We start from the raw sequence: 25647 nt of genomic DNA on the forward strand, positions 1-25647 counted from the left end.
GATTGGGAAAATGCACGCAAACACCTTGCCGAGTTCCAACAACAACTTGGAAAGTTTTTACAATTTTGATTCACGACTGGGCAAATTTAATGTCTTATGGTGTGTTCAATTTCCCAGAGTTGGGAAAAAACATGCTAGCTACAATATTGCTTTACCTGACTTGTTATCAGGGTTAATGCTAACTTTTTAAATCAAGATCACTCTATGTGGACAGCAACTAATGTTTTTTGTTTGTTTTTTTAAAACAACAAAATATTTAGGCTCACATGAAATTTCCCAGTCAGGAATGATTTTTCCAATTATTCCGATGCCACATGAATGGGCTAATACACAATGAAACATACAAAAATAAATGTTTGTTGGTGGTTTGTTAGCTAAAATTAATGGATAAATGGTTAACGTAGTTGTCTGGTGGATAAATGGTCTAGTGGATAAATGGTTGAAACTGCTGAAACTGTTAAAGTAATGGATAGTTGTTAAGTGCTGAAAAATCTAAAGTGTGGATAAACGGTTATGTACCATTAAACGTAATGGATAAATGGTTGAAATAGTTTGCTATCTCAACCATTCACTACTTTTACTACTTTCAGATTGTTGAAATTGTCAGCTAAAAGTAATGGAAACATTTATGACGTTGTTAAAAGTCGTAGAGAAATGGTTAAATGCTACTTTTACTAGTACTACAGGTACTAGTAAATGCATTTCAGTAATATTGACCTTTATATAATTAACTGGTGCTGATGAAGGGGTACTAGAGTTCATCTAACAGGGCTGTTATTACACAAAAGAGGAAGGGAATCACTGCTGCAGGTTACCAGAAACCCTGAGATAACCCATGATCAGCCGAGGACACACACCTAATAGTGAAGTGTGTTATCGATCGTTACTGGAAACAAACAAAAAAGGTCTCCCTCCTCCCACGCGCAGCAAAGAGGAAGGAAACACAAAAGAGGTCTCCCTTGTCACTCAAACCACTGGTTCCAGAGGACGGAACAAAGCCGGTTTCTCAAATGTCATGAAACATCATGACGTGTGCTTCTTCCCTTGCGCAGTGACGTTACATGGCCTTGCATTAGCGGTTCAGTACCACGGCAAAAACTACACTGAAATACCAACTTCCCTTCCTTTAATGGCAGCATTTCACAGAAATTTGGTCAACATAAGACTTGGGACTCATATTTGGGTTTAAGCTGTTGCACACCAGCTTCTGTTTACATCCATCACAAAGTCCCCTCTTGTTTTTAACCACGTCCTTCATTAGAGCAGCGTACTAACAGAAAAAGGAAGACAATACACGTTTTGATCTTTATTGAAATGGCGAAATGCTTAAGAAAAACAAGACATCAGGTAACACAGGAGACATGTGGGCGAAGGCACAGAGGTAGTGAGTAAATACAGAGGAAAGATCGCGAACAGCACCACAGCACTGGCTAAATCAGACTTTAATGAGCTTAACTAGATTAAAAAACATATTCGAACGTTACTGCACCCAGAAAATCTGTCTGGCTGCTGTTTAGATCTGCTTTGAAACTGAATCCTTGGCACATGTAAAAGCACCATTTTCCCATGGCCATAACGCGTTTTCTTAACACGCTGCAAGACAAACCGTGGGTGATATAAGCAGCAAACGTGATGGCTGAGCATTTCCACCTTGAAACTGCAACGGACCAAAGATAGTCTCACAAACAGGCCTTTATAAGTCACATATTTAAGGAACTTGTGTCCAAACAACATGCTTGAAATGTGATTCATGTCAAAAGCTGGCGGCACGTTTTATATATCTCAGGATTGTTGATAGAGAAAGTTACAGATAGCTAAGGTGCTGGATTAGATGACAGCTTAATTCATTACTGGCATTTTTTGGAAAGCAGACTTCACGTGACTTTGTTCACATCCTCATAAGCTGCTAGCATAGCATTAGCAAGAAAAAGCTGGGTAACTCAAGTGCATGTGGCACAAGGGAGGAGTTTTCCCTCAGGGATTTCTGTGTGTTTGATGCAGGTGAGTCGGTACGCTCCTGGTGGAGATAAAGGCGGGGACTATTTGCATATTTATACATCTATACATGCTAAGTGAAAGCAAAGCTTACATCTGAGCCGTTTAAAGGGATTTTGTTAATAGGGAAAAAATATTTAAATGTGTAATTTTGCCGAAGAGAAATTGTTTTTTCCCGAGTTTAACCAATGACAGGAGAGGAACTCTGTGCTGCTCATTCACTTCAGACTGTATTCATACATTCAGCACTGTACGCACGGAAATCTAAACACATAATACACCATCGAAGTAAAAATACACAAAATGTATTCAACTCAAAAACTTAGATGAAGGTAAGACACAATAAACAGTTTAACAGATGCAACGTTACAGAACATCACATCACTTTATCCTTGGTGCAAGACAGCCACTCATTTCATGAGAATTAACTGCAGTTCTTAAACAGAGTTTTTTTTGAGTTTCCCTTATTTTAAATTGGATCTGAGGAAACAGCTAAACCCACACATCCTATAAAAGTGCACTTGGCCCGTTAGCTGAGCGTTTCCAGTCAATCATTTATTCATTTCTCCCTCGTTCTCCTCCTCCTGCAGGAGGATCAACCTGGAGGTCGGTGAGGCGAAGGACGGGGCGAGCGACCTCCTGCAGACTCTCTGCACTCGCGAGGCCACGCTCGCTAATTTCAGCGATCCAATCGACTTGATCAAATCTGTCTTGTAACTAAAGCCGCCCCAAATTTTCCATTTCAGTCAGAAAAATGTCACATGACAGAAGTTAGAACACAGGTGCAACTAAGCAACCGACATTCACAATACTCTCTTAAGACATAACATTCTACAGTGAATACAGAATATTGACCTCTCAGCACAGTAACCAATGAGCACAGTGATACCTGCGTGCATGAAACAGACGCAAATAGATGTTACTGTATGACACAAACATTAATGAAACAGTATCTGAATGTTATACTATTGACAGAATTTGAATTTGTATTATATGAAATAAAGCAGTCAAGCCTCCTGGAGTCATTCTGCAGGATTCGCTGCACGGCCAATAAAAGCAGATTGTGATTCTGAATCCCGTAAAAGATGACTGTGTGTCTGAACAGAGATCATCTCAACACCCCGCGCTGCAGCTCAGCAGGAAATCTGACGTCTCAAGCGCACGTGCGTGCAGTGTTTTACGTCCCGTTGTTATCCATAATATGAGGTGCTTTCTCACATACGAGCGGATATCAGAAATTAAATCATTAAGAAGAGCAACATTAGTACACTGCTAGCATTCTGGTAGCTGATTATGTTTTAATGAGCGCAGGGTTGTAACCACAGTGGGTCATGTGACCGAATCGAACACTCCGGGTTCAGTTCCAGCTTCAGGAGCGGTAGCCCTCGGCCTGTTCATCCGGGGCTAACTCCACAAACACCGGACGTTTTTCGTAATCAGAGGGAGCCCCGTTGAACACTTGTGTCTCATCTTCATCCAAGTTGCCCGGCATGTACCCACGTCCTTCGCCATCACTTACCTCCACGTCATCGCACACACCTTCATCGTCAGCTGGCACCCCAATGGGCAGACGGAAGTCAGTCTCAGTCGAGGAAATAACAGGTGTGCATCCTGTGTCCTCGTTGTCTTCTGTGGTTGACAGTAGGTACGTGGGTGAGGTAGGCTCCACTTCTGGCACCGAGACCGGATCCCGGGGTACCCCCAGAGTCCACTGCCTCAGTCGACTCGTGAACGTCTTTAAGGCACAAAGAAATTTTAAGAAAAAGTGGGGATGAATTCTTCAAGGATTTTCAAAACAATTAATTTCTCTTCAAATAAGGCTTGTCAAATAGAATCAGCTGAGTTGAACAAACATACCATGGAGTTCGGAAAAGAAGACGAGGGTTTGGTCTTTTTTTTGTACACCATGAAGAAGATAAAAAAAACTGCAATCAAGGCCAAGGCGACGACCACGATGATGATGATGTAGATGTAATCTAGACAAAACAGACGTGAAAGTAAATACATGGCTGGCCCCCGATTATCAAACCTTCAGCCTGGTGTCGGACACACCTGACCGTACCTGCTGCACCCGCAGGCTGCAGTCAAGTTCATTGTGGATGTGAGGGACCATTACAGACAAATCATGAAAATCCAGTTATGTGGAGGAGCTGTGGCTACTGTTACGGAGGAGTGTGTATCAAAGGAAAACTCCACCTATAAGAACATTCACTGGTCATAAAGCTTGCATTTCTGGCTTATCTTAGGTGTTCAAACATCAGGCTACAGCTTCAAACCATTCTGACTGTCATGTAATCTTGAAAATCCTGACAGGAAAAAACAAACAAACAGGCAAAGAAATAAAAAAAAAACTTGCACTCAACCGTTTCGCTCAGCTGGCGTCGTTTCCAGCGGCAGGGCGCAGTACTGTTGTGTGGCTTGAAATAAGATTTTCTGCATCTCCCCTCGGACCTTCAGACAGTGTTTCTCCTGTGCGGGAACCGCCAGGAGCTTCCCCTCACACACACTCTGCTCACAGCTGAACCTCTCGTGGTGCTCCCTCTGCACACACAACACACAGCGATGCAGACGAGTCATTCGTTCGCACAGTGTTTAACTGCTGAATAACAACACTGCGTTAACCGCAGTATTTGCTGCTTCTGCCTCTGCTGAAACAACTATGAACAATATCACTGTCGACTATGTGATGTTTACATCGGGAAAAGGCTGCAGCTCATTTCCTCTGCAGTTATAGTTTCATCAGCGTCATTATAACATCAAAGATGTGAAATTCTGACATCCAACCTGGCTGACGGTCTCAACGTCGTACGTAAACTCAGGCAGCCGGTTGATGATCTCCGCGTGGCTTTTCTTCTTTCGACGATTTGCATCTCGACTGCCGGGCATCCTCTGGTGGTACAACAACCAGGGATGCATGAAGTTGAACAGGACGCTGCCATCCTGTTGGGCAGTTACGTTAACTGGTGGGAAATCCACAACACCTGGAAACCAACATGAAGACGACTCAGTTGTTAGTTGAATGTTGTCACATTGGAGACCGAGATATACTGAGATCTGTCGTCTGTCTCACTAAAACACATTGTATGCATTCTCAAGGCCTTACAAACACGTGCATTTCATCCTCATAACACATTTGCAACGTGTGCTGTTTACATTCATGTTAACATTGCTGAGCAGTCGTCTTCTTCTCTGCCTCTGCAGGCGCTTTCACTGTTGATCAGTGGAACAGTATGAAATTGTATTTCACATTGCCTTCATGGTTGTGTCTGTTTACATTTTGTGCATGTGCATCCTTGTGCGTGTGCATGCAACACAAACGATAATGACCTGCATTTAAAGACACTGCTCCAGAGCTCTACTCGTAATCAAAACCTTTACAGGCCACTTTGAAGTGTTTTGGTCCATTTTTTAAGGTTTTTCACAGAAATCAATAGAAAAGTTATTAAAATACTGTAATAATGTACATAATATACATTATGTACAAAGGTAATTGCAGTTGATATACTCCATCTAATGGAAAAAAAATCCATTAGTAATGACTCTTTTCACCCTTTCACTTTTTCACCTAATGCCATCATCAGGCCAAAGTTTTAATTTGTCTAGCACTTCAGTTTATGACTAAATATACCAGCAAAACAAGTTATGCTCCCATCATCCTCAGCTGTATATAGTGTTTTAGTGCTAGTCAGAAAATATTAGCATGCAAACACTTAACTGTGATGGCAAACATGGTCAGCTAGTCAGCAGGGTCACGTTAGCATTTAGCTCAAATAAGCGTGTACAGCAAGTACAGCCAGGGTCCGGTCACAATCAACAAGGACTAATTTGTAAGGCGTGCTGTCCGACCACATCAAGCATCAAAGGTTTTTATAGTTGTCGGAGATGGTGGAGTGAATACTGGCGTCACTACTCACATTTCTGATGTGATGGCGAGTCCATGAAATAGCTGAAGAAGATTCCCTCCTGAGGAGCGGGATCAGACTCATTCTGTCCAATCACAGCAGTTACAGTTAGATAGTAGTCGTCACTTGGATCGGAGAGAAATGAAACATCAGCTTCCAGCTTTGATCCGTGCACCCAAAGCTCACTAGGAGGGCTGTGGAAACAACGAGAGAAACTTCAGAAAACAATGACAAAATAACTCCAATGGTAAGTTGTAGGATCAGCTTTTTTGGAGCTTGATCCACATTAGCTACAGGTTTCTACTATAATCATACTGCATGTCTTCAGTAGCTATAAACAAACAAGAGTTTTAGGCCTGCTCTAATACTTCATAACACAATGTAACATGCTCTAAAAATAAATGGCAACAGATGGCGCCGCAAGAGTGGCGGCTAGTTACAGCAGCTTTTCACTGTGAAAAGGCAATATTTTTTTATGCTCTTCTGTATATAATGTACAAAGCCTCTATAGTTGATTTTGTTTTGGATCTCTTTTATTGTCTATTTGTTTTTCTTACTCTCCTTTTTATTCTTGCTGTTGCAACAAGTACATGATAAAGTCTCATCATATCTAGTTAAACATTATAATAAAAATCTTGTTAAATATCTGTTATTCACTTGAAACTATTTCAAACCCTCACCTAAAAAAGGATTTGCACATCAGCATATTAACATGGCAAATGTTACTTGTGTACTGTGTGACTGTGTTTTAAAATAGTGTTACAGCAGACAAATACCATGACTGTACTCTGTTTGTGAAGTTTAACACAGAGATCATTTAAAAAATATATAGTTTTAAGCTAGCAAGCAGATATTTAGCAGGTAATGCATACAAAGAGAAACCCATTTATATCTAACCGTGACACTGTGCCTATATCGACTCTGAATTTAAGATCTGGCAACGACTGGCCATAATTCCACTTCACGACGTTGTGCAGATTGTGGCAGTGGAGGATCACGTCGGTCGGCGGCTCCACTGTGGAAACAGAAACACAGATGTCAGACAGTAGATCTCCTGAGGCGCACCGAATGTCTTCAAACATCAGATTAAAATCAGTCAATTCATATCAGACCGCCAAATTCCTTTACCTCGAATGGTGCTAGCAGCAAAATATTGGCTCAATATGTGTTGCTAAGAAAGCAAGAAATTCCCCCTCTGCACAGAAGAGATCTATTCATCATTTGGGTCACTAACAGACTCTCAACTCAAACCTCACACTGTCCTCTACGTGGGTTGGAGTCTGTGAAAGTAGGGGCTGCGTCTTTTTAAGGAACCTAAACTCCCCACTAGAGGGCACTGGTAAACAATATATTCCTGGTGAACCTCATACAGTGGGTGTAAGTGTTTTTCCAAACACAGACACAGTGGCCTGCATAACTCTAAAACATACAACGAGTCCAAGGGCACAATGTCAGGAAATATTTTGGCCTTCAGTTCAGGAAAAAGTGTGGATACAGATCAATCTGCTGGGGCTGTGGAAGCTCTGAGGGGGACAGAAAGAGACTGAACAGACTGGTCAGGAGGGCTGGCTCTGTCCTGGACTGCCCTCCTGACCACCACTGAGAATGCAGGCGAGAGGAGGATGTTGGCCAAGCTCTTATCTATCACTGACAACCCCTCCCACCCCCTGCATGACACTGTGTGGGCCCTCAGCAGCTCCTTAAGCAACGGCATCCACTCTGTGAACAGGAATGCTGCCGCAGGTCCTTCATTCCAACAGCCACCAGGTTGTTCAACTTAAGCATCGGATAATGTAGCACTGTGCTCACATACATACTGGTTTTTTTCTTTGCACTAATGTAAAACATCCTTCTGCCCCAAACAACCTATAACCTGTGCAATATTACATTCATTTTTACTTAAATACTACACTATGCATATATTTTTTTATTTCTACTGTGACACACACACACACACACACACACACACACACATATATATATTTATTCATCTACTGTGAAACAACTGTGCAGAGCAAATACTGTACTTAATGTTCTTTCCTTTGGCAATATATTTTCTATAGTCTTTTGTATGTAACGTACATATAAATCAACTTCTTATTTTGTATTTTTTATTTTCCATTGCATTTGCTGTTTGGTATTTTTATTGATGCTGCCTGTAACACCAAACTTCCCCAGCTGGGGATTAACAAAGTTGATCTTATTTCATTTTAATTTCTTTAATCTTGGTTGTGGGGAGAGAAAAATGGCACAACTGCTGCTCCTCTCTTGCACTGGACTCTTTCAATTTGTGACCAGAAACTGAATGCAATGTCTCGTCTAACGCCGACTGAAAGACAGAAAAAAAAAAAGACATTTCCTAACAGCCTTCTCAGTGCAAACACTTCCTCAAATCCAAACTAGCAAAAGCAGAGCACACAAAACAGACTGCTTTCCCTTTAACCCCCGTAGTAACTGATCCTTACTCCAGTGACTTGTGGTTTGATTCAATTTCAGCAGCATTGCAGGAAGACGGGACAGGAAGAGATATAAATGGCAGGGCCGATCAGGACTGCGGATACCAGCTCTTTAATCCAGTGCATGTAAACCCCAACCTGACATTTCATCCGTTACAGGAAGGACACACACACCAGTGACTCCCCTGCTTGCTTGTTTCCTTTTTTCCATTTTTGTCACAAAGCATTAAATCTAAATCCCTCAAAAGGCTCCCATGTATTTCTACTTTTTGTTTTAGAGATAATCACAATAAAATCGGCACAATTCCATTTCGTATTCAGTAATAAAGCCTTTTTATCATTGCTTTGTTGTGGTTTGCTTAAGCAATACCAGGAGATGGCCATCATGTTTGCACATTCATCATGCAGGCATAAACACCTGTTTGCATATTCCATGCAAGCACTGTGGGGCTGGTCCTCTTCATATTTCTCTGTCAACAAAAATGGCGGCAAAGCGGTTGGTTTAAATGAAGCCAGCTCAGACTGGGAGTACATATTATCAGACTACCACACTGATGACATTTTCTCTATCAGTGTTAAAAAAGAAGATGAGCAACAGGTGCAAAAATTAAGGTAAAAAACAAGGCCGAGTTTGAGATTTTTAATGTGCAAAAAGCGACGGTGGCCTGGTGTGACACTGTAAAGCTCAATAAAGACGACACGGCATACATTTCAGTTTCACTTCTTCTGTGAACTAACATTTACGTGCATGCACGTGATAACAAACGCCCACGCAAACACAGAGAGGCTCACAAACAAACTGACAAATGAGTGAAACAGAAATCTCAGAAGCATATGCACTGTAAAAGAAGTGATAACCGCAACAGCAAAGTTGGTCACTGAGGGCTGTCACCACAGGGCTGGTCTAGACGCACACGACGACACACACATGCACACAAACACACTTGTTAACATTTCACAATCTTAACACCTGTTTTTACTTTCTGGCAGTTTGATCACAAGGTGATTTGAACACAAGCTGAAAGTGCAAAACATATATATTGACAAGAGAAAATAGATCACTCTGAATTTCCTTATGGCAAGTGTTCAACTAAGTTTTATCCATTAAATCCCAGCTGTGAAAGAATTCTAATTCTGGTGAACAATCTCATTGCAATCTGCACAGAAAAATGCACAACTTTACGTAAAATGAAACGCCATTTAAAGGGAGTGATTTTCAAAGCGTCATTGTAGTTTTTATCTTAATTTTACCCATCTACCCAACACCAGGCTGAGAAAAAGTAGAAACTATTTTCATGTTTTCATCTTGATTTGAGCGAAGCAGATAAGTACCACCTTATGAACACAGAAAACAGAAACAACAGAAGCAGGCAAGATTTGTGCACACAAAAGCAAAAACCTCTTTCAGAAGCAGGAAGAGAGCACATGCTATCAGACTTAAAAAGGAGGTCACTCAAACACAAAAAGGCTGAAGCCGTTCCTCAGTACTGATACAAAACACTTTCAAAATGAGTTCATATACATTTTGGGTGCCCAGAGAAACATATGTTTTGCATAGAAAGTAATAACAGGATGTGAACCTAAGTCTGACAACTTGTTGTGCAATAAAAACTGCATAAATGACAGCATGAAATTACAGTAAATTTACATAATCCACACTTCAACATTTGCTTGCATTACAGTACTTTTGCAATATATGGCAGAATTTGGTTAATTTGATATTGTTATATTATTGTTCTACATTGTATATTTTAGTACTTATATGTCTCTGATCGAGTTTGCAGATAATTGGAGATGCAATTGCATTTTTGTTCTCTCTTGATACTTGCAGTCAGAACGAGACTTCAGCTCAACCACAGCTGCTGACGCAAAATACAGAAGAAGTGAAAAGGAAGAAAATACAAGAGATGGACCGGATGATAAAGAGATGGGCTCACACTGCACAATGCAGAAGTTCACACTCATCAAGGAAACGCCAAAACAGCAAAGCACATGCTAAAAAAAAATCATCCAGCAACTATTTAGCAACATAGAACAGTGAGCTACAAGACCCACAAGAGTCAAAACAGATGAGATTTTAAAACAAATCAGGAACTGATTAAAGATGCACCATTTCCACCAAATCAGCTCAGGTTCTTGACTCGGGTCTGTTGGGGATTCTTGGAACCAGATACTAGGGGTGCAAGTGATGATTATTTTCATTGTCGATTAATCTGTCAGTCATTTTCTTGATTAATTGATAAGTTGTTTGGTCTATAAAATGTCGGAAAATTGTGAAAAACAGCAATCAATGTTTCCAAAAACCCAAGATGACGTCCTCAAATCTGATTTTTTGTCCACAACCCAAAGATATTCAGTTTACCATCATAGTGGAGTGAAGAAACCACTAAAAGTTCACATTTAAGAAGAATTTGAGCAGAACCATTGTAATGAAGGACGCACCATCAACAGGGGGTGTTGCACAATGCATAACCGAAGTAAACAGCAGCAGCACAATAGCAGATCATGTTAATTATGTGCAAGCTTTTGTTTTGTTATTAAAGCTACTTTAGTATCCAAAAGACTTGCATGAACCCACAATTAATGATAAAAAAGAAGACTAGAAGAAGACTAGAAGACTATCGCGTGCAAGACAAATGGCGGCTTCCATCCTGTCTTTCCAACTTGTTATTATAATTCCAGCCAGACATTTAACGTCGGCTTTCTTGACAGTACTTGATAGTAACGCTGCAAATAACAATTAATTTTTCTTTTGTCTTTAAAATGCAAAAAAAAAAAGTTTTAAATGGCCACCACAATGTTCTACAGCCCAAGCTCACATCGGAAGTCCAAAACCCAATAATATTCAAATTAAAATTAGAAACAGAGAAAAGATGAACACGAGCATGAATGAAAAGCTTTGGGTCATGTTTTATTGGAAAAGAAACTTAAACCATTGATCAATTATCACAACAGTTGCCGATTCATTTTCTATAAACTGATTAATCAGTTAATCGACAGTTTGATCCGGCTCTAACGACTGCTTTCGTTGTCACTCTGCGTTAGAGGGTTCTAGAGTTCTAGTAAACTGTCAAGCTGGTAAACTGATAACTGGCCAATATGTCGTCAGTTGTTTGTCTTTGTCCTCCCTCTCGCCCTGTCTCCACAACACGCACACTGATTATAAGGTGAGCCACGGCACTGTAACTGGAGGACCTATTCAAAGGCATAAATGAAAGCAAAGTCGAATGTAAGGTGTATATTTCCTTGGAAAACCCCAATCAAATGGTGCTGTGACTCATTGCAGTTGTGCAAGTGGCTTCAGGGGAATGCATTCAAACATCTCAGTACTCTGGTCTCTACCACACAAAATCATAGCAGGCTGATGACACGTTTCACTGCGTTAACACACCTAGAACTTGTGAAAGCCACAGTGACACATTCAAACCCACAGTTTGTGATCATATACCAGAGGTCCAGCTACACACAAACTGTATCACACCTCTGAATGACAGGATGTTAATGAGTTCTCTGTCTCACAAAACGTGTGTAGTTTCAAATCCCTCAACATGTAGCTACACCCGCAAGACTACGCAGCATTTATGACAGCTCTCCTAAATGTGGGCTGAAATGGGACTGATTTCCTAAATTTGGATTTCTATAAATTGCTTTTATTTCTAATCCTAAACGTCTAACAAAAATAGGTCACCTGAGAATTTCTGGCCAGTGTGATGGAATTTTTACATGTTTCTATGCTTTTCTATTTTGTTTTCCTAGTTTATATACATGGTCTTAGCTGTTTGAGGATGTCCTGGTGGATTAGCTGTTGTACCCCACTGTGCCAAAGTAAATGACCTGATGTTATCACACGTAACTGTAAATTCCTGAGGACAGGACATCACCAAGTTTTATTGCTGACATCTGTTAAACAAGTTCTGCTAAGGCCGAAGGCATGTCAGACTATAAGAATGGGGTGAAAACATCTGATCAATGAGCACAACTCTGAACTGCTTACTGCCGTGTGGTTCTGTGACTGTGTCTCCTCTCTATAGAGATTAAACACTTTGTGCACGTTACTTGCTTTCCAGAGTGGTTTGTTTGGCTCTCTATAGGCAGACCGGGAAAATTTTCCACAACACCAGTTAGGGGTGACTCCCTATTTTAGGACGCTCGACAAATACAGGCCCACTTCCAAGCGAAAATGCTTTAAGGGCTTTTTCCAAGCGGTCACTACGGAAGGAATTCAATTCCCCTCACTAATTTCACTACATGTGTCGGGAAACTCTGATCGCTGCTATGTTAAACAAGAAAACACACACTGGCCATAGAGAAGACTGTAGTGGCCACCTGAGCTGAGTAAGATTTAGCTGGACAGACTGGCAGAATATTCCAAATTGAAGAAATCTCATTTGACAGCGTTATTATATGTGTCATTAACTCTTTACTGTTTTTAGTAACAAAGCTGCAATGAACGATTATTTTCACCACATATCAGCTCTGTGGTCTGCGTGTCGCTGTGCTCTTTATGGGGTCTGGGTGCACCGATGCTTGTGTTTAGAGCTCTACGCTTCAAGAAACATCGCTGAGGATGCATTATAGCATCCAGCGTGCAGAGTGTGTAACAGCTACTCGCTGAGATTGATCTGCACTGCAGAGAATTGATTCACACTCACTTGATGCCTCTGAAAATGATTAATGAATCAGATTGGTTATGTTTCAAAAATGGCCATTAAAGCCACCCCATCAGCAATAGTCCTATTACAGACATTAGTACGCTGGTCTAGGAACAATATCGGATCTAAAAGCATAGAGCTGACGTAAGGAGAAACGCTAATTTGGTCGGAGAATTAAAACATACTGACTGAACATCCTTCGAGCTGTGGCGCAATCTATGTTGCTTCCACACCCCGAGCTGTGAATCCTGCTTTCTACTTTTATCATCCTCCACCCACCCTGCACCACTTCTTATTGGCATGTTCAGTGTCTTGCATGTCAATCGAAGCAAAATGTCAAAGGTTAAAGAACTGGTGCCACTTTTCATGTGCGTCAATGTAGCAGAGCATACAATATTCCACTCTGTGTCCACTTCCCAAATACAGCTGCATGCATGCTTGACCTCTGCAGAGTTGTGTTACTTTATAATGATTCTGCTTGCATCTCCTTACACGGAAAACTGGACAGATCTGCAGAAATGCATCACACAGAGTGTCTTGGGTAATACTGAAAAGCACAAAGAGGAAATAAAGAAGGCCACAAACAGAGAGGGCAAATCTACTGAAGCAGCGGATTCATCCAATCAGCCATTTGTGAGCGTACAAGCGTGTATTTGATTAAATGCACGTAATTGTGACGTTTGGCAGGTAATTTGTGATTGTGTGGGCTGAGTTGGTTTCAGAGATACTCCAGCTCATCATCCTTATAACTGCTCCCCCATCAAATTCAATATTTTACGGTGGTTAACGTTTCATGCTCAGACATGATGTCCTGTAATTGTGCACAGCGTTAACAGGGAGCAGCTTCACAGCACCAGTTTCGCTGGTTTGTTGCGTTTACAGACTGAACCCAGAAAGCTAATACCAGTATCACATAATATCACCTTAACCTTGAACTCGCCTGTTTAAAGAGCAGCACCAGTTCCAGGAAAAAGCTCCCACTCCCTGACAGCAGCCGTTAGCTAACGTTAGCTGGGATTCACGGTGTTTTCCAGCGGGTCCGTCCTCACCCCCCCCGCCCCCCCCTCAAACAAACCAAAACATGGCGAACACACCCCGACATTCACACTGACCTGAAATTTCGTGAGTCGTGTGACCCAATTTCGGTATAGTTCGAGGCTCTGGAGCGTAAGTTAATATTGCTGTTTTAGCGCAGATTGGAGTTAGCTAATACATGAAGAACAACGTAGCTAACTCACCGTGGGCCGCTACGACCTGGAGCAAGACGAGAGAGAGGAAAACATGACGAAATGTTGATAGATCCATCCTCAACAGGCAACAAACCGCTGTTCGTAAAGAGGGGAGACGCTAACTAATCACACGTTTCTTTGCGGAACTGCACACACAACAGGCGCACGTCTCCTGGAGCCAGCGGCTTCTCGCTCACACTGGCCAAACAGATGCCTTCCCAAAGCTCGTAAATTTACGCTTCCAAATACCTAAGAGACCAATTTGCTGTCGTTTCGCAGGAGAAATCGCGTTGTATAAAGCCGAACATATTGATGCGACTTCTCTAATAAATTTACCAACAAGGGTGCGATTAAAGTCCCACTGTACTTCTCAGGTCACTATTTCAGTATTTCTGTCATTAGTTTACGCTCAAGAGGTAGTGGGGATATGTCCGACAGCATGAATGAACCTGAATGCAGCAAACTCGCCTTGTGACACCTTCGGGAAATTCCTCCTCCCATTTTTTTTAGTAAAATATCCTTTTCTTGTCTGGAAAGATAAACTTGATAAACTAAAGTGTTAGACCTAACTGATGCAGCTTTATTGTTATTATGATTATGATTATTATTATTATTGTTAGTAGTAGTAGTAGTAATAGAAGACTTTCTGTGCAGTTTTTGTGGTAAATATGACTTTCACATATGTTTTGAAATACTGTTTACAAAATGTCAGTTTAATTCTGGCTGCTAATGAGTATGAGTATACCTGTATGGGCGTTTTTTTTTTGACAGAAAATAAATATTCATGAAATGGACCTCTATTATTATGTGCAAGATACTAACTACAAGACTATTGAGAAAATATATCATCTGTGGGATCCTCTTAGCTTCAGCTCTGCTCTGATCAGAGCAAACATAAAGTAGCCTATGTTTGTACACAGAATCTGAGTCTGCACTTGATGTGAGTTACAGCCTCCTCTGTGTGATACTTCCCACATCCTGACGTCAGCTGGATGTGGGATTTTTCCTCCCCATCCCAGCCTCAAACTGACGCATTCACATATCAGCTCTTCAGCAGCAACTTGAGGTGAGTTACAATCCAGAAAACTGGAAAACTTATTGTGTACTGGCACTGATGATCATTTAGTGTACTTTAACAACTGTTGAAAATGCATGTGTGTGTCCCGCAGTTAACTCTGTAGTCTGTAAAAAGGAACAGACAGCCAAGCCTGCTGTATATTCTCATATTACATTACATACCTTGTGCATTCCTGTGTCTGTGTTATGTAATAGAAAGATCGCAGACTCGCAGACTGTCGCAGATCACAACACTTCAGCTGCTTAAGATGCTGGACGCAAAGCTTTTATTTCACTGTAGGATGTCACTTGTCATCTTAATTTTCTCCTTAGAATAAATGAGACAGTGGTAAACGTTCTGTGAACGTTCAGTGAGTTTTACCAACGCAAACATCACCCCAGACCCACAAAAATGATTCGTTAGCCTAATATTTGAGGTTTGAGTCACATTAAAGTCCAAGTCAGTGATTCATAGATAAGCCAGATGTGTGGTCAGACGCTCATTCATTTTTGTCCTTGTGGGTAGAAAGTCTTTTCAGTCAGGACACAGAAAGAAATATATACTGCTGTCCTGTAGGACTGTGATGTGACATAAAGCTTTTTGGAGTGAATAATTTTGAGGCCTGAGGGGAAAGCAAAACGTGAAACTTTGAATCTCACCCTTTCTTTTCCACCTTCATACAGCTACACCAACATCTTCCTCTTCTTTGACCTTAACAAAATACTCCTTATTCTGCTGTTGTTGTTGGTGAGGAAGGTCCATGTGTTTGAGGACAGGTGCATTAGGCCAGAGTAGGTGGACTGAGTAAGGTCATTTGCTTTGACAAACACAGAGGTGTATTTAAAGGGATAGCTCAACATTTGCATATGCTTAATCGCTTTCTAGATTGATTCCATGCTCATATTTGACTGTTAGCTTAGCTTAGCACAAAGACTGGAAGCAGCTGGACGCAAAGATATGGTACGGTGGACTATTTTCTGGTTGGTAGCAGTAACTTCCTGAATCTTCCCAGCTGGTTTCCCGTCAAAACCTCAACTTGGTGTTTTTACACTTTGGTGTTTGTACAGATTGAATATCGCATGTTATTAGTGAGCTTTAGAGCTGATGGTAGCAGTAACAGTTACTGGGAAAACACATTTTCGAAGGAGGTTAAGACAGGAAATACTGCTGGGTTACCCCCCCTCTCCAAGCATTATCGCCATTAACAACACAAAAGATGCAAAAGGCGCTCATGGCTATGCAACACTAGTTTCATCTATGGCTCAGTTTTATTTTTAGTAGTTTTGGGACAACAATTCTTCCCTGTCCCCAAAAAAACAGGGCCCATACTCACCTTTCATCAGTGGCATGCACAGACTTTTTGAAGGGCAGGGGCGAAAAAGACTTCACTTTAGCATGCGTTTTGGCTTCCAAGAGGGCACTTTAGCACGCGTTTTGGTGTCCAAGAGGGCACTTTAGCACACGTTTTGGTGTCCAAGAGGGCACTTTAGCACGCGTTTTGGCTTCCAAGAAGGCACTTTAGCGTGTGTTTTGGCTCCCAGGGGGCACTTTAGTGCGCGTTTTGGCTCCCAGGGGGCACTTTAGCACGCATTTTGGCTTCCAAGAGGGCACTTTAGCATGCCTTTTGGAGTCCAAGAGGGCACTTTAGTACGCATTTTTCAACATTTTGGCCATGAGGGGGGGCAGTCGCCCCCCCCCCCTCCCCCCCCGTGCACGCCACTGCCTTTCATAGAAACCAGTCACAAAGTACTTCACAGTCAAAGAAATCAAATTAGCTCTAAGGACAGCGGATGTCGGTGTGGACTTCAGCGAGCCCAGCCCCACCTGCCTCCATCACCCTGTGCGACCCGCCAGCTGACACTGTGAAGTACTCCTGCCCTCACCAAGACAGCTCAGCAGGAGATAAACTTAAGACAATGATGGTGCACTTCATCACCACCATCACTGAATCCCCCCCCACACACACACAAGTTGCACGTTACATAAACACACATCCTTTTGTTATTACATCATTTTTGGATAACTCTCACATTTGAAATATTCCTCTCTGACACATTGTGAACGTTTGCACATTCCCTGGTGAATGCCTTGCACTTTCCTGCACAAAACTGTGCAGATCTTTCATTTAAATAACACAATGCAAGCCTACATATTTTTGTATTTTTTCAGATTCTTTTATTTTATTCTTCTTGACCTGCAGTATTTGCTTTTTATCTCCAAACCCAAACCACTGAGGCTAAAATCCTCATATGTGAAAACCTAAGTAGGAATAAACCTTATTCTGATTCCTTTTAACTTCATTGACCCGCTGCTGGGTCAGTAAGTCCAAACTCAGGCAGTGCAGCCAAACAATGTTCAAACCCACAAAGCTGTGTTTTAAATTCTAGTGCAGGGCCCACTTTTGTTTTTTTCAAATATACCAGAGTGAAATGTGTGTATAAGTGATGCCGTCTGCCATGTTCCATTTCCAGAATGATGGCATCTTAAATATTTCACTCGCTGTAAACATCATAGAGCTTCAGCAAAGAGCTGGAACAAGCCGATACTGTCGGAAAATGTGGAATAAGGGGATTTTTTCCAACTTTGAGGCAAAATAAAAGAGAGGAAAGTGGATGTTAAATATACTGCAGATGATAATTCACTTCTGTTTTATGTCGCAGACGGCCAGAGGAAGAATGTAGTGGTCAGCGCTGCTTCAGAATGAGGCAGAAAGTCATGCTCCTGGTCTGATATTATTGCCAAACCAGAGAATCTACCCAGACCTTTGAAAAAGCCAAGATTTCAAAACAGTGTTTTCCCTGGAATCCCAAAGCGATCTCCACAGTTATAATTTTCTAAATGTGTGTGCTGGTGGACGTGAAATTCAATGTGGGCTCCCAGTGCCGAACAATGTATCCCTAACCGTAGTGCAGGAAGAACACACCCATCACAGACTGCGTGTGTGTGTGTGTGTGTGTGTGTGTGTGTGTGTGTGTGTGGGACACAGTCCTGATCCAAACCAGCTGTCAGTATGTCCACATCCCCTCTCTTCACGTCTTGGTAAGAAAATACTTAATGGATGAGAAGCACACAGGGGAGCGACCTCGGAGTGTTTTACTCCAATAGCAAGGTGGCTGACCTGAGGTGAACGAGGGCGGGGTTTATTTACATGACCTGAGCATTTTGTTTTCACATAAACACTGGTCAGTTCAGTTACTTTACTGAAGTAAAAGTGCCCAACGCTGTGAAAATACAGGTGAAAGTCCTGTATTCAAAACCTTACTTTAGTAAAAGTATTATCAGTAAAATTTAGTTAAAGCATCAGAAGTAAAAGTGTTCACTTTGTGGAAAAATGGTTTGAGATTAATATTACTGCTGCATCCATGACTGTGTTGCATTTTACTGCTGTAGTTGTTTAAGGCTGAGCTCATTTTAATTACATTATCTAGTTTAGTTAAATCGACAGCATCATACTCTATAAGATCTTCATATGCTTGTAGCATTGCTGTCCTGTGAGGACCACGTATCTGGACAAGGTCAACTCTTCATGAGCTCGCTAACAGCATGTTTTCAGTTTTGTGATGATGCGTTTTCCAGATAATCCCAGAGCGTTTCCAAACAGTTTGTTTATTTTAAGAAGAAGGAGAATTTCCTCAAGACATTAAGATGAGTAAGAAGAACAATATTTGCCGCTGGGATGTAGTGGAGTAGAAGTATAAAGTTAAACACAATGGAAATACTTGAGTAAAGTACTAGTACAGTACTTGAGTAAATGTACTTAGTTACATTCCACCACTGTATATAAACATGTCACTCAATCATGCTGAATTTAACTAGTAGTTGGAGTCCAGTGTCAACCCACAGCAACAGGGAATCAGTTCAAGAGCAAAAAGGACCAAAGGATAGCCTGAACAGCAGGGGCAGAAATATTCAGAACCTTTACTTAAAGGGGAATTTCACAGATTTTACCCATCAGTCTGTTTGCAGGTTACATTACTGTGGATTAAGTGAATCAAAGTGTACAACCCTGATTCATCCAAACAAGCTGGGATGCTGTATAAGATTATAAACCATGTTCGCCGACAACAGTTTTATGAAGAGCCCGTGTTGAAGCTGAATCCAGACAAAAAGACACGCAGGCGAAAAGTGCAAGAGGAGGAAAGGGCAAAATAAAAAAAAAATACAAAAGACCAAACTACAAAGGAAGCGGTGCGACACAGGCGGGAAACAAACACAGGACGAGCAGACGCCTGACAGCTGAAAGAGGAAGGACAGGAACAAGAAACTAATCCACAATCACAAGAGACAACGACAGGAAGTAAAACACAACACATGAGGAGAAACTCTTTCAACATAAAACAGGAAATAAGTCAACTAAAACCCAAAACCGTGAAACAAATGTTAAAGATATAAAGTCTGTGTGAAAGCTAGGTTTTAAATAGCAAAATATAACTGTAGGTTACTCTTGTGTTGTTTTTAACTTCCTTACCTCTTCCTTCCTTACCTCCTCATGAGGTTACTTTCCTTAACTCCTGAGACCATCCCTTTCTTCCTTAACTACTTACTTACTTCTTTACCTTGCTTATCTTACTTACCTTACTCACCATACCTCCTTACTTACTCACCTCTTACATGTGTCCTTCCTTCCTCCCATCTTTACCTTACATATCTTGCCTCCTTCTTTCCTTACATCTTTACCTGCTCCCTTCCTTTTTACCTCTTTACTTACATACCTTACTAACCTTACCTCCTTACTTCCAAACCCCTTACCTACTTCATTATGTCCTTCCTTCTTTCCTTCTTCCCTTATTTACCTCTGAACCTCACTTACCTTACCACCTTTCTTCCTTACCTCTTACCTCCTTCCTTACTTCAGTCCTTCCTCACCTCTGGACTTCTTTCCTTCCTTACTCAGTACCTTCCTTACCTGCGTCACTATTTCGTCACTATTCCCACCCTTTTTACATCTTTCTTTACTTCTGCACCTTAATTACCTTATGTCCTTACTTCCTTACCTCTTAACGTCTCCCTTCCTTCTTTTCTTCCTTACCTCTTCTTCTATCTCCTTCCTTTCTTCTTTAACTTACCATTCTTACCATTCCTTCTTTCCTTATTCAAAACCTTCCTTACCTCCTGCCTTACTTCCTTCCTGCCTAACTTCTATAACTTTCTTAAAGGAGGTGATCCTTCCTTTCTTACCCACTTACGTGGTTTCTTCTTGGTTTTCTTCCTTCCTGACTTCTGTACCTTTCTTGCCATATCTCCTTACTTCCTTAACTCTTGCCTCCTTCCTTACTTGCTTCCTCACTTTCCGAACACATTTCTTATGTCCTTCTCTACTTTAATTACCTTCCCTTCTTCATTTCTTACCTCTTAACTCCTTCATTCCTTCTTTATCTTACCATACCTTATTCCTTCTGCCTTCCTTCTTTCTTTTTTTAATACTTTCTTTTTTCATTTTTTATTAACAACATCAAAAACAAATGAAAAACCAAACAAGAAACAATCTGGATTGTTCTGTATACACTACTTGATCTCTTAACAATCTCTTAACAGTCAACATTTCAGTCCTCATTCTGTCGCTGGCCAATAAACAGTGTCCATTTCTCCCATTTCTCTTGGCATTGTTGTTCCTGGGATCTTATCCTGTGAGTCAACATTTCCATGTCATATCTTCCTCGAACAGTTTTCAGCCATTCATTTTGTGTTGGTGGGTCTGACTTGTATCATCGCTTTGTGATGGCTTTTTTACAAGCTGCTAACAAAGTTTTCAGAAGGTACCTGTCAACACAACATTTCCTGTCAAATTGCCAAAATACAGAATTTTACATGACTGAGGTATATTATAGCCCAGAATTCTGACAATAACCAAATGAACACTCTCCCAAAACTGAACCATCATAGGACAGAGCCAAAGGACATGTGAGTGATGTACATTCACTGCTCCACATTGCCTCCAACATGGCTGTGTCACAGCCAAAAATTTACTCTTAATTTTGGGGGTAACAAAGAATCTTACTAAATTTTTCCAACAGTATTCTCTCCAAAAGCGTGATAAAGTTGTAGACTGTTGTATTCTGCAGATATGCAACCATTCCATCCATCCATTATCTATACACCGCTGAATCCTTAGCAGGGTCACGGGGGGGCTGGAGCCTATCCCAGCCGTCTCTCGGGCGAAGGCAGGGGACACCCTGGGCAGGTCGCCAGCCTACCACAGGGCTACACATAGAGACAGACAACCATGCACACCACTCATTCATACCTACAGACAATTTAGAATCATCAATTAACCTCAGCATGTTTTTGAACTGTGGGAGGAAGCCGGAGAACCCGGTGAAAACCCACGCTGCACAGGGAGAACATACAAACTCCACACAGAAAGATCCCAGGCGGGATCGAACCAGGGATCTTCTTGCAACCATTCCTCTTCACTGATATTAATTTCCAGTTCTCTTTCCCATTTCTGTTTTATATATAGTGTCTTCCTTCTTTCTTTATCTGAGCTACCATTCCTCCTTCCTTCCAGGCTTCCTTAGCTACCTCCTAATTTCCATTGTCCAGGCTTGCATCTCAACTGCATCTCACAGGTATAACCGTGGCCTGAAGGGATTATTCACTCTATTGTTGAAAAAATAGAAAACAAAAGGTTAACGGCCAATAAAAAGGCACTGTAGTAGCAACAGACATTATACGATATCTATGACACACAAGATGTCTAGACACGGGATTAATTCTTCATTCTTTCCTTCCTTGCTTCCTTCTTTGCTTTTTCTCGCCTTTCCTCCTTCCTTCCTTCGCATCCTTAGACAGGTGCAAAGAGAGAGAAAAGCAATAGACAGAAGGAGTAAGATGTGGAGACAGTCGGCTCGGGTGAGGCGCCAGCCTGCTGTGATGTCATTGTCACACACAGACACAGTCACACACATTATGTCTCTCCCATGTGTGTCCTCTGCTTTATTGCCTTTTAACCTTCCAACTGTCGGTAACTTACTTACCTGTAGAGTAGAATTACATCACCCATCTTGTGTGTGTGTGAGAGAGAGAGAGACAGAGAGAGACCTTATACACCAACAGAAGCACACAGAATGCACTAACCACAACACCCATCACCTGCTCTGACATCACGCAACTGACTGCACCCCTTGCCACAACCCCCCACCCCACCCTGCCGACCCCCCATCCGCACTCAGGATCTGTGCAGAAGATGTGTGTTGGCTCTTTCAGAGACAGATGATCAGACAGGCACCAGGCCCAGACAGCATGTCATCCTCCTGGAAAAAGCTGCTGCTGTCCTTACCTCCTTCCTTTGTTAAACCCTCACTTCCTTTTTCCAACCTTATTTCATCCCTCCCCTCCTTCCTCCAACTCACCTTCCTTTCTTATTTCCTTCCTTCCCTCCTTACTTCTTTGAAATTGAACTTGAAATTTTTAAGTCATGTCCTTCACTAAAAAAAACCAAAACTGAACAACGAGCACCTCAGACACTTTGAGTCTTATCTTAACTTTCACTTAATTATCGTTTTAAATGCAATACTTTTTGTTGTAACAGGGTATTTTTACATTGTGGAATTGCTGTTTTTACTGAAGTAAAAGGTCTGAGTACTTATTCCACTGCTGGTTGCTTTTGTGCACAGGCCAAACTTTGGGCCCTATACAGTAAACGCAGTGTGATGAAGTTGGTATCTCTGAGTTTGATTGCAGAGGTAGTGTGTGTATGTGTGTGTGTGTGTGTTCCTTAAATTTACTTTGTCTGACACTGAATGTGTGTGTTCTCTTCTCTATAGGCTCAGGTATATATACCTGCACCCGCCACACACACACTTCCACACATGAACACCAGCAACATGCTTCCTGAGATAGTCCTCCAGCAGTGATGCCTGCCTTCAGAGCCCCAGCCCCCCTCCTCTGTGTGCTGCTCTGTGTGTCGGTGGCTCTGCAGCGCTCTGACCTGCGCCTGGCTTACGTGACCCACAACAGCTTTTTCTACTACTCCTGCAGCCAGGACCCACAACCCTGCAGCATCTCGTCGCTTGCAGACTGCAGATGCAAGGACATCCAGCTCTCCACGCTGCACCGCCCCCAGTCGCACTCGTCTCCCGTCTTCCGGATGAGACGTTTAACTGTTTGGTTCACGTCGCCGCTAAACACGGCGCGTCTGCTTAACAACTCGGAGGTGAGGCACCTCACCCTGATCCACTGTGGCCCCGGAGGATCCAGAGGGACACCTTCTTCTTCCCTGGAGGGGCATTTTGCTGTGCAGCACTTGGAGAGGCTGACGATGGTGAACCTGCAGCAGAGGCCGGTTCCTCACTGTTCAGAAGCAAACAGAGCCAAGAACACAGACTCAAATACTGACCCGGACAGAGATAACGGCGCTCACCTCGACACAAATAGGTACAACAGGGATAAAGACACAAACCTGGACCTGATTGCAGACATGAAGAGAGATTCCTTGGATTTGTCCTCACCCCACATCCAAGACATCTTACTGGGCAGGGAGCTGGGAGCAGCGTATCACGAACAGGCCAGACTGGGAATCATCCACAGCTCTGTGCTGGACTGGGGAGCGGTGGTCAAAGCCTACACAGTCCAGACACACATAGACAATGACGGCGTGCTGCCCTTCCCTGACCTCCACCTGCCAAAATTACCCGAGACATCCGTCATATATGTCAGCTTTGTGTACTGATATCAAGTCACTTTTTGAGGAGGGCACAGGAGGGAGATCATCCAGTTCAGGACCTGAAAACTGTCACTTTTTTGCTCCCTAGGGTCCTAAATCTTACACAAAATTTAGAAATTCTAAGTTTGTTTGTTTTTTTGTGGTTGATTTAGATTTTGTTTAAACAATATTATCTGAGAAATGGAAGATAAAGTGGTTAGAGATTATGTTGCATTTAAATTTTGGGCAAAAACAGTTCAGAAATCATGTTAAACTTCAGTAATATTCTTATATTATAAAAAAAAAAAGAATGAAAAAAACTGAGGGGAAATTTAATCTTTTGGGAGATTTTCTATTTGTCTTTGTCTCCACAGTAAAAGCACATTCTGGCATAAATATGCAAACACACACAAAGCAAAATTAGATTTTCTTGTCCAACAGCTTCAGTTGTAATTTTCCCAAGTGGCCAAAAACAGCTGTTTATCAGCATGTTAAAACAAAGTATGTCAACTAATATGAGACCCTCTGAGGGACCAGAGCAGCCGGCCAAACCCCTCTATCTGAACCGTCCAATTGTTTCCAAATGCTGTTGATCTTAAATTGATGGTGTTGTCCTCCAAATGGAATGAAAGTGGTGGGTTATTCCCCTGTTTTTTCTCTCCACCATAAAGATAGAAAACGTGAGCTTCCACCATGAAGTCTGTCCCACACAATATCTCATCCACTTGCTGAATTCACACCAAACACAACTCTGACTTTCTAGATTCATATGACTGTTTTTCCCACTTTTCATATCGCCACACGTGTCAGACATCGTGAAAAGATGCAGCGTCTCATGTGTTTGATAATCAGAGACGTGTCGAAGTTAGTTAAATTATAACTCGAGAATTTGTGTTTAGTTTAGTCAACATACATTTTAAGTAAAATATGTCGTGTAACATTTTCATTAAACCACAAGATGGCAGCAGATTCATTTAAGTCAAAGAGAAGCGAAGTGAAGCAGGACTGAGCAGCCTGACAGCATTTTTATTTATCTACAACTCTTAAAGAAAGTGATCCAACAAATGTGTCCTGATGCATCTCAGCACTTTAAAAGCTTGGGAGGAAAGTTGTCGTTCGGGTTGTTGAGAGTTAATAAAGTATGGCCTGCTATTTATTTTTGTTTAAAAAAAATGAAGTGAACAGTGTCATAACGTGCATTTGTTTACAGCAAAAACAGAAATAAATGATTTGCTTACCATTAATGGCTCGTGAATTTACGATCATGATTGATTTTTTTATATATATTTTGATTTGTGCAAATTAATTACATATAAAAATTCTCGTTAAATCTGAATTTAAAAACGACTGTAAAAGAAACATCCTCTAATTTGACCATATATGAATATGATAATATTGTAGCTTTATAAACCAGTTCATAGTTTATAATGGATTAAATGTTACAATATGAGGTATAAACATTTTGCAAAGGTCTGACCTTCCTGAAGTCAGCTTTTAAAGGTGCTGTTAGTCAGCAGGAAGGGTTGATGTGGTCATTTTAAACCGATCTGATTTATTTTTGTTGTTGTTGAACAGATATTCACATCAGTGCTCATCACGAGGTGCAGCTGCGTTTGTCAGGTTAAAGCCTCCTGTGTCTACGGCTCCATTTGTCAATTTGCTTAATGATCGCGGTCCTGCTTAAAGACGCTGCACGCGCGCGCGCACGCGGT

General features: G+C 41.6%; 2 protein-coding genes across 2 annotated transcripts; one reads left to right on the forward strand and one right to left on the reverse strand.

Annotated features, from left to right (window-relative positions):
- Positions 1–1293: 1293 nt before the first annotated feature.
- Positions 1294–14440, reverse strand: ifngr1l (interferon gamma receptor 1-like). Its single transcript, XM_041948155.1, has 7 exons — positions 14244–14440; positions 6795–6912; positions 5910–6091; positions 4780–4976; positions 4359–4536; positions 3853–3971; positions 1294–3730 (listed from the first exon to the last, which is right to left on the reverse strand). Exons 1-7 carry the CDS (start codon positions 14308–14310, stop codon positions 3365–3367), a joined length of 1227 nt encoding a protein of 408 aa, XP_041804089.1. The 5' UTR covers positions 14311–14440; the 3' UTR covers positions 1294–3364.
- An 809-nt stretch (positions 14441–15249) lies between these two features.
- On the forward strand, positions 15250–25108 carry si:ch73-52p7.1 (uncharacterized protein LOC100321084 homolog). The gene is made up of 2 exons (XM_041947972.1): positions 15250–15300; positions 23058–25108. The coding sequence occupies exon 2, from the start codon at positions 23147–23149 to the stop codon at positions 23960–23962; it is 816 nt and encodes a 271-aa protein (XP_041803906.1). The 5' UTR covers positions 15250–15300; positions 23058–23146; the 3' UTR covers positions 23963–25108.
- The last annotated feature ends 539 nt before the right edge of the window (positions 25109–25647 follow it).

The sequence above is a fragment of the Chelmon rostratus genome, chromosome 11 (genome assembly GCF_017976325.1).
Source record: "Chelmon rostratus isolate fCheRos1 chromosome 11, fCheRos1.pri, whole genome shotgun sequence".
Lineage (NCBI taxonomy): Eukaryota > Metazoa > Chordata > Actinopteri > Chaetodontiformes > Chaetodontidae > Chelmon > Chelmon rostratus.

Bases quoted from the DNA above. Each gene is read 5' to 3' on its own strand.
- si:ch73-52p7.1 (XM_041947972.1), top strand. From the start codon at position 23,147: ATGCCTGCCTTCAGAGCCCCAGCCCCCCTCCTCTGTGTGCTGCTCTGT.
- ifngr1l (XM_041948155.1), bottom strand. From the start codon at position 14,310: ATGGATCTATCAACATTTCGTCATGTTTTCCTCTCTCTCGTCTTGCTC. The intron at 4,537-4,779 runs GTTGGATGTCAG...TTGTGTGTGCAG, and splicing joins ACGTTGAGACCGTCAGCCAG to AGGGAGCACCACGAGAGGTT. The intron at 3,972-4,358 runs GTTGAGTGCAAG...TGTTTTGTCTAG, and splicing joins GACGCCAGCTGAGCGAAACG to ATTACATCTACATCATCATC.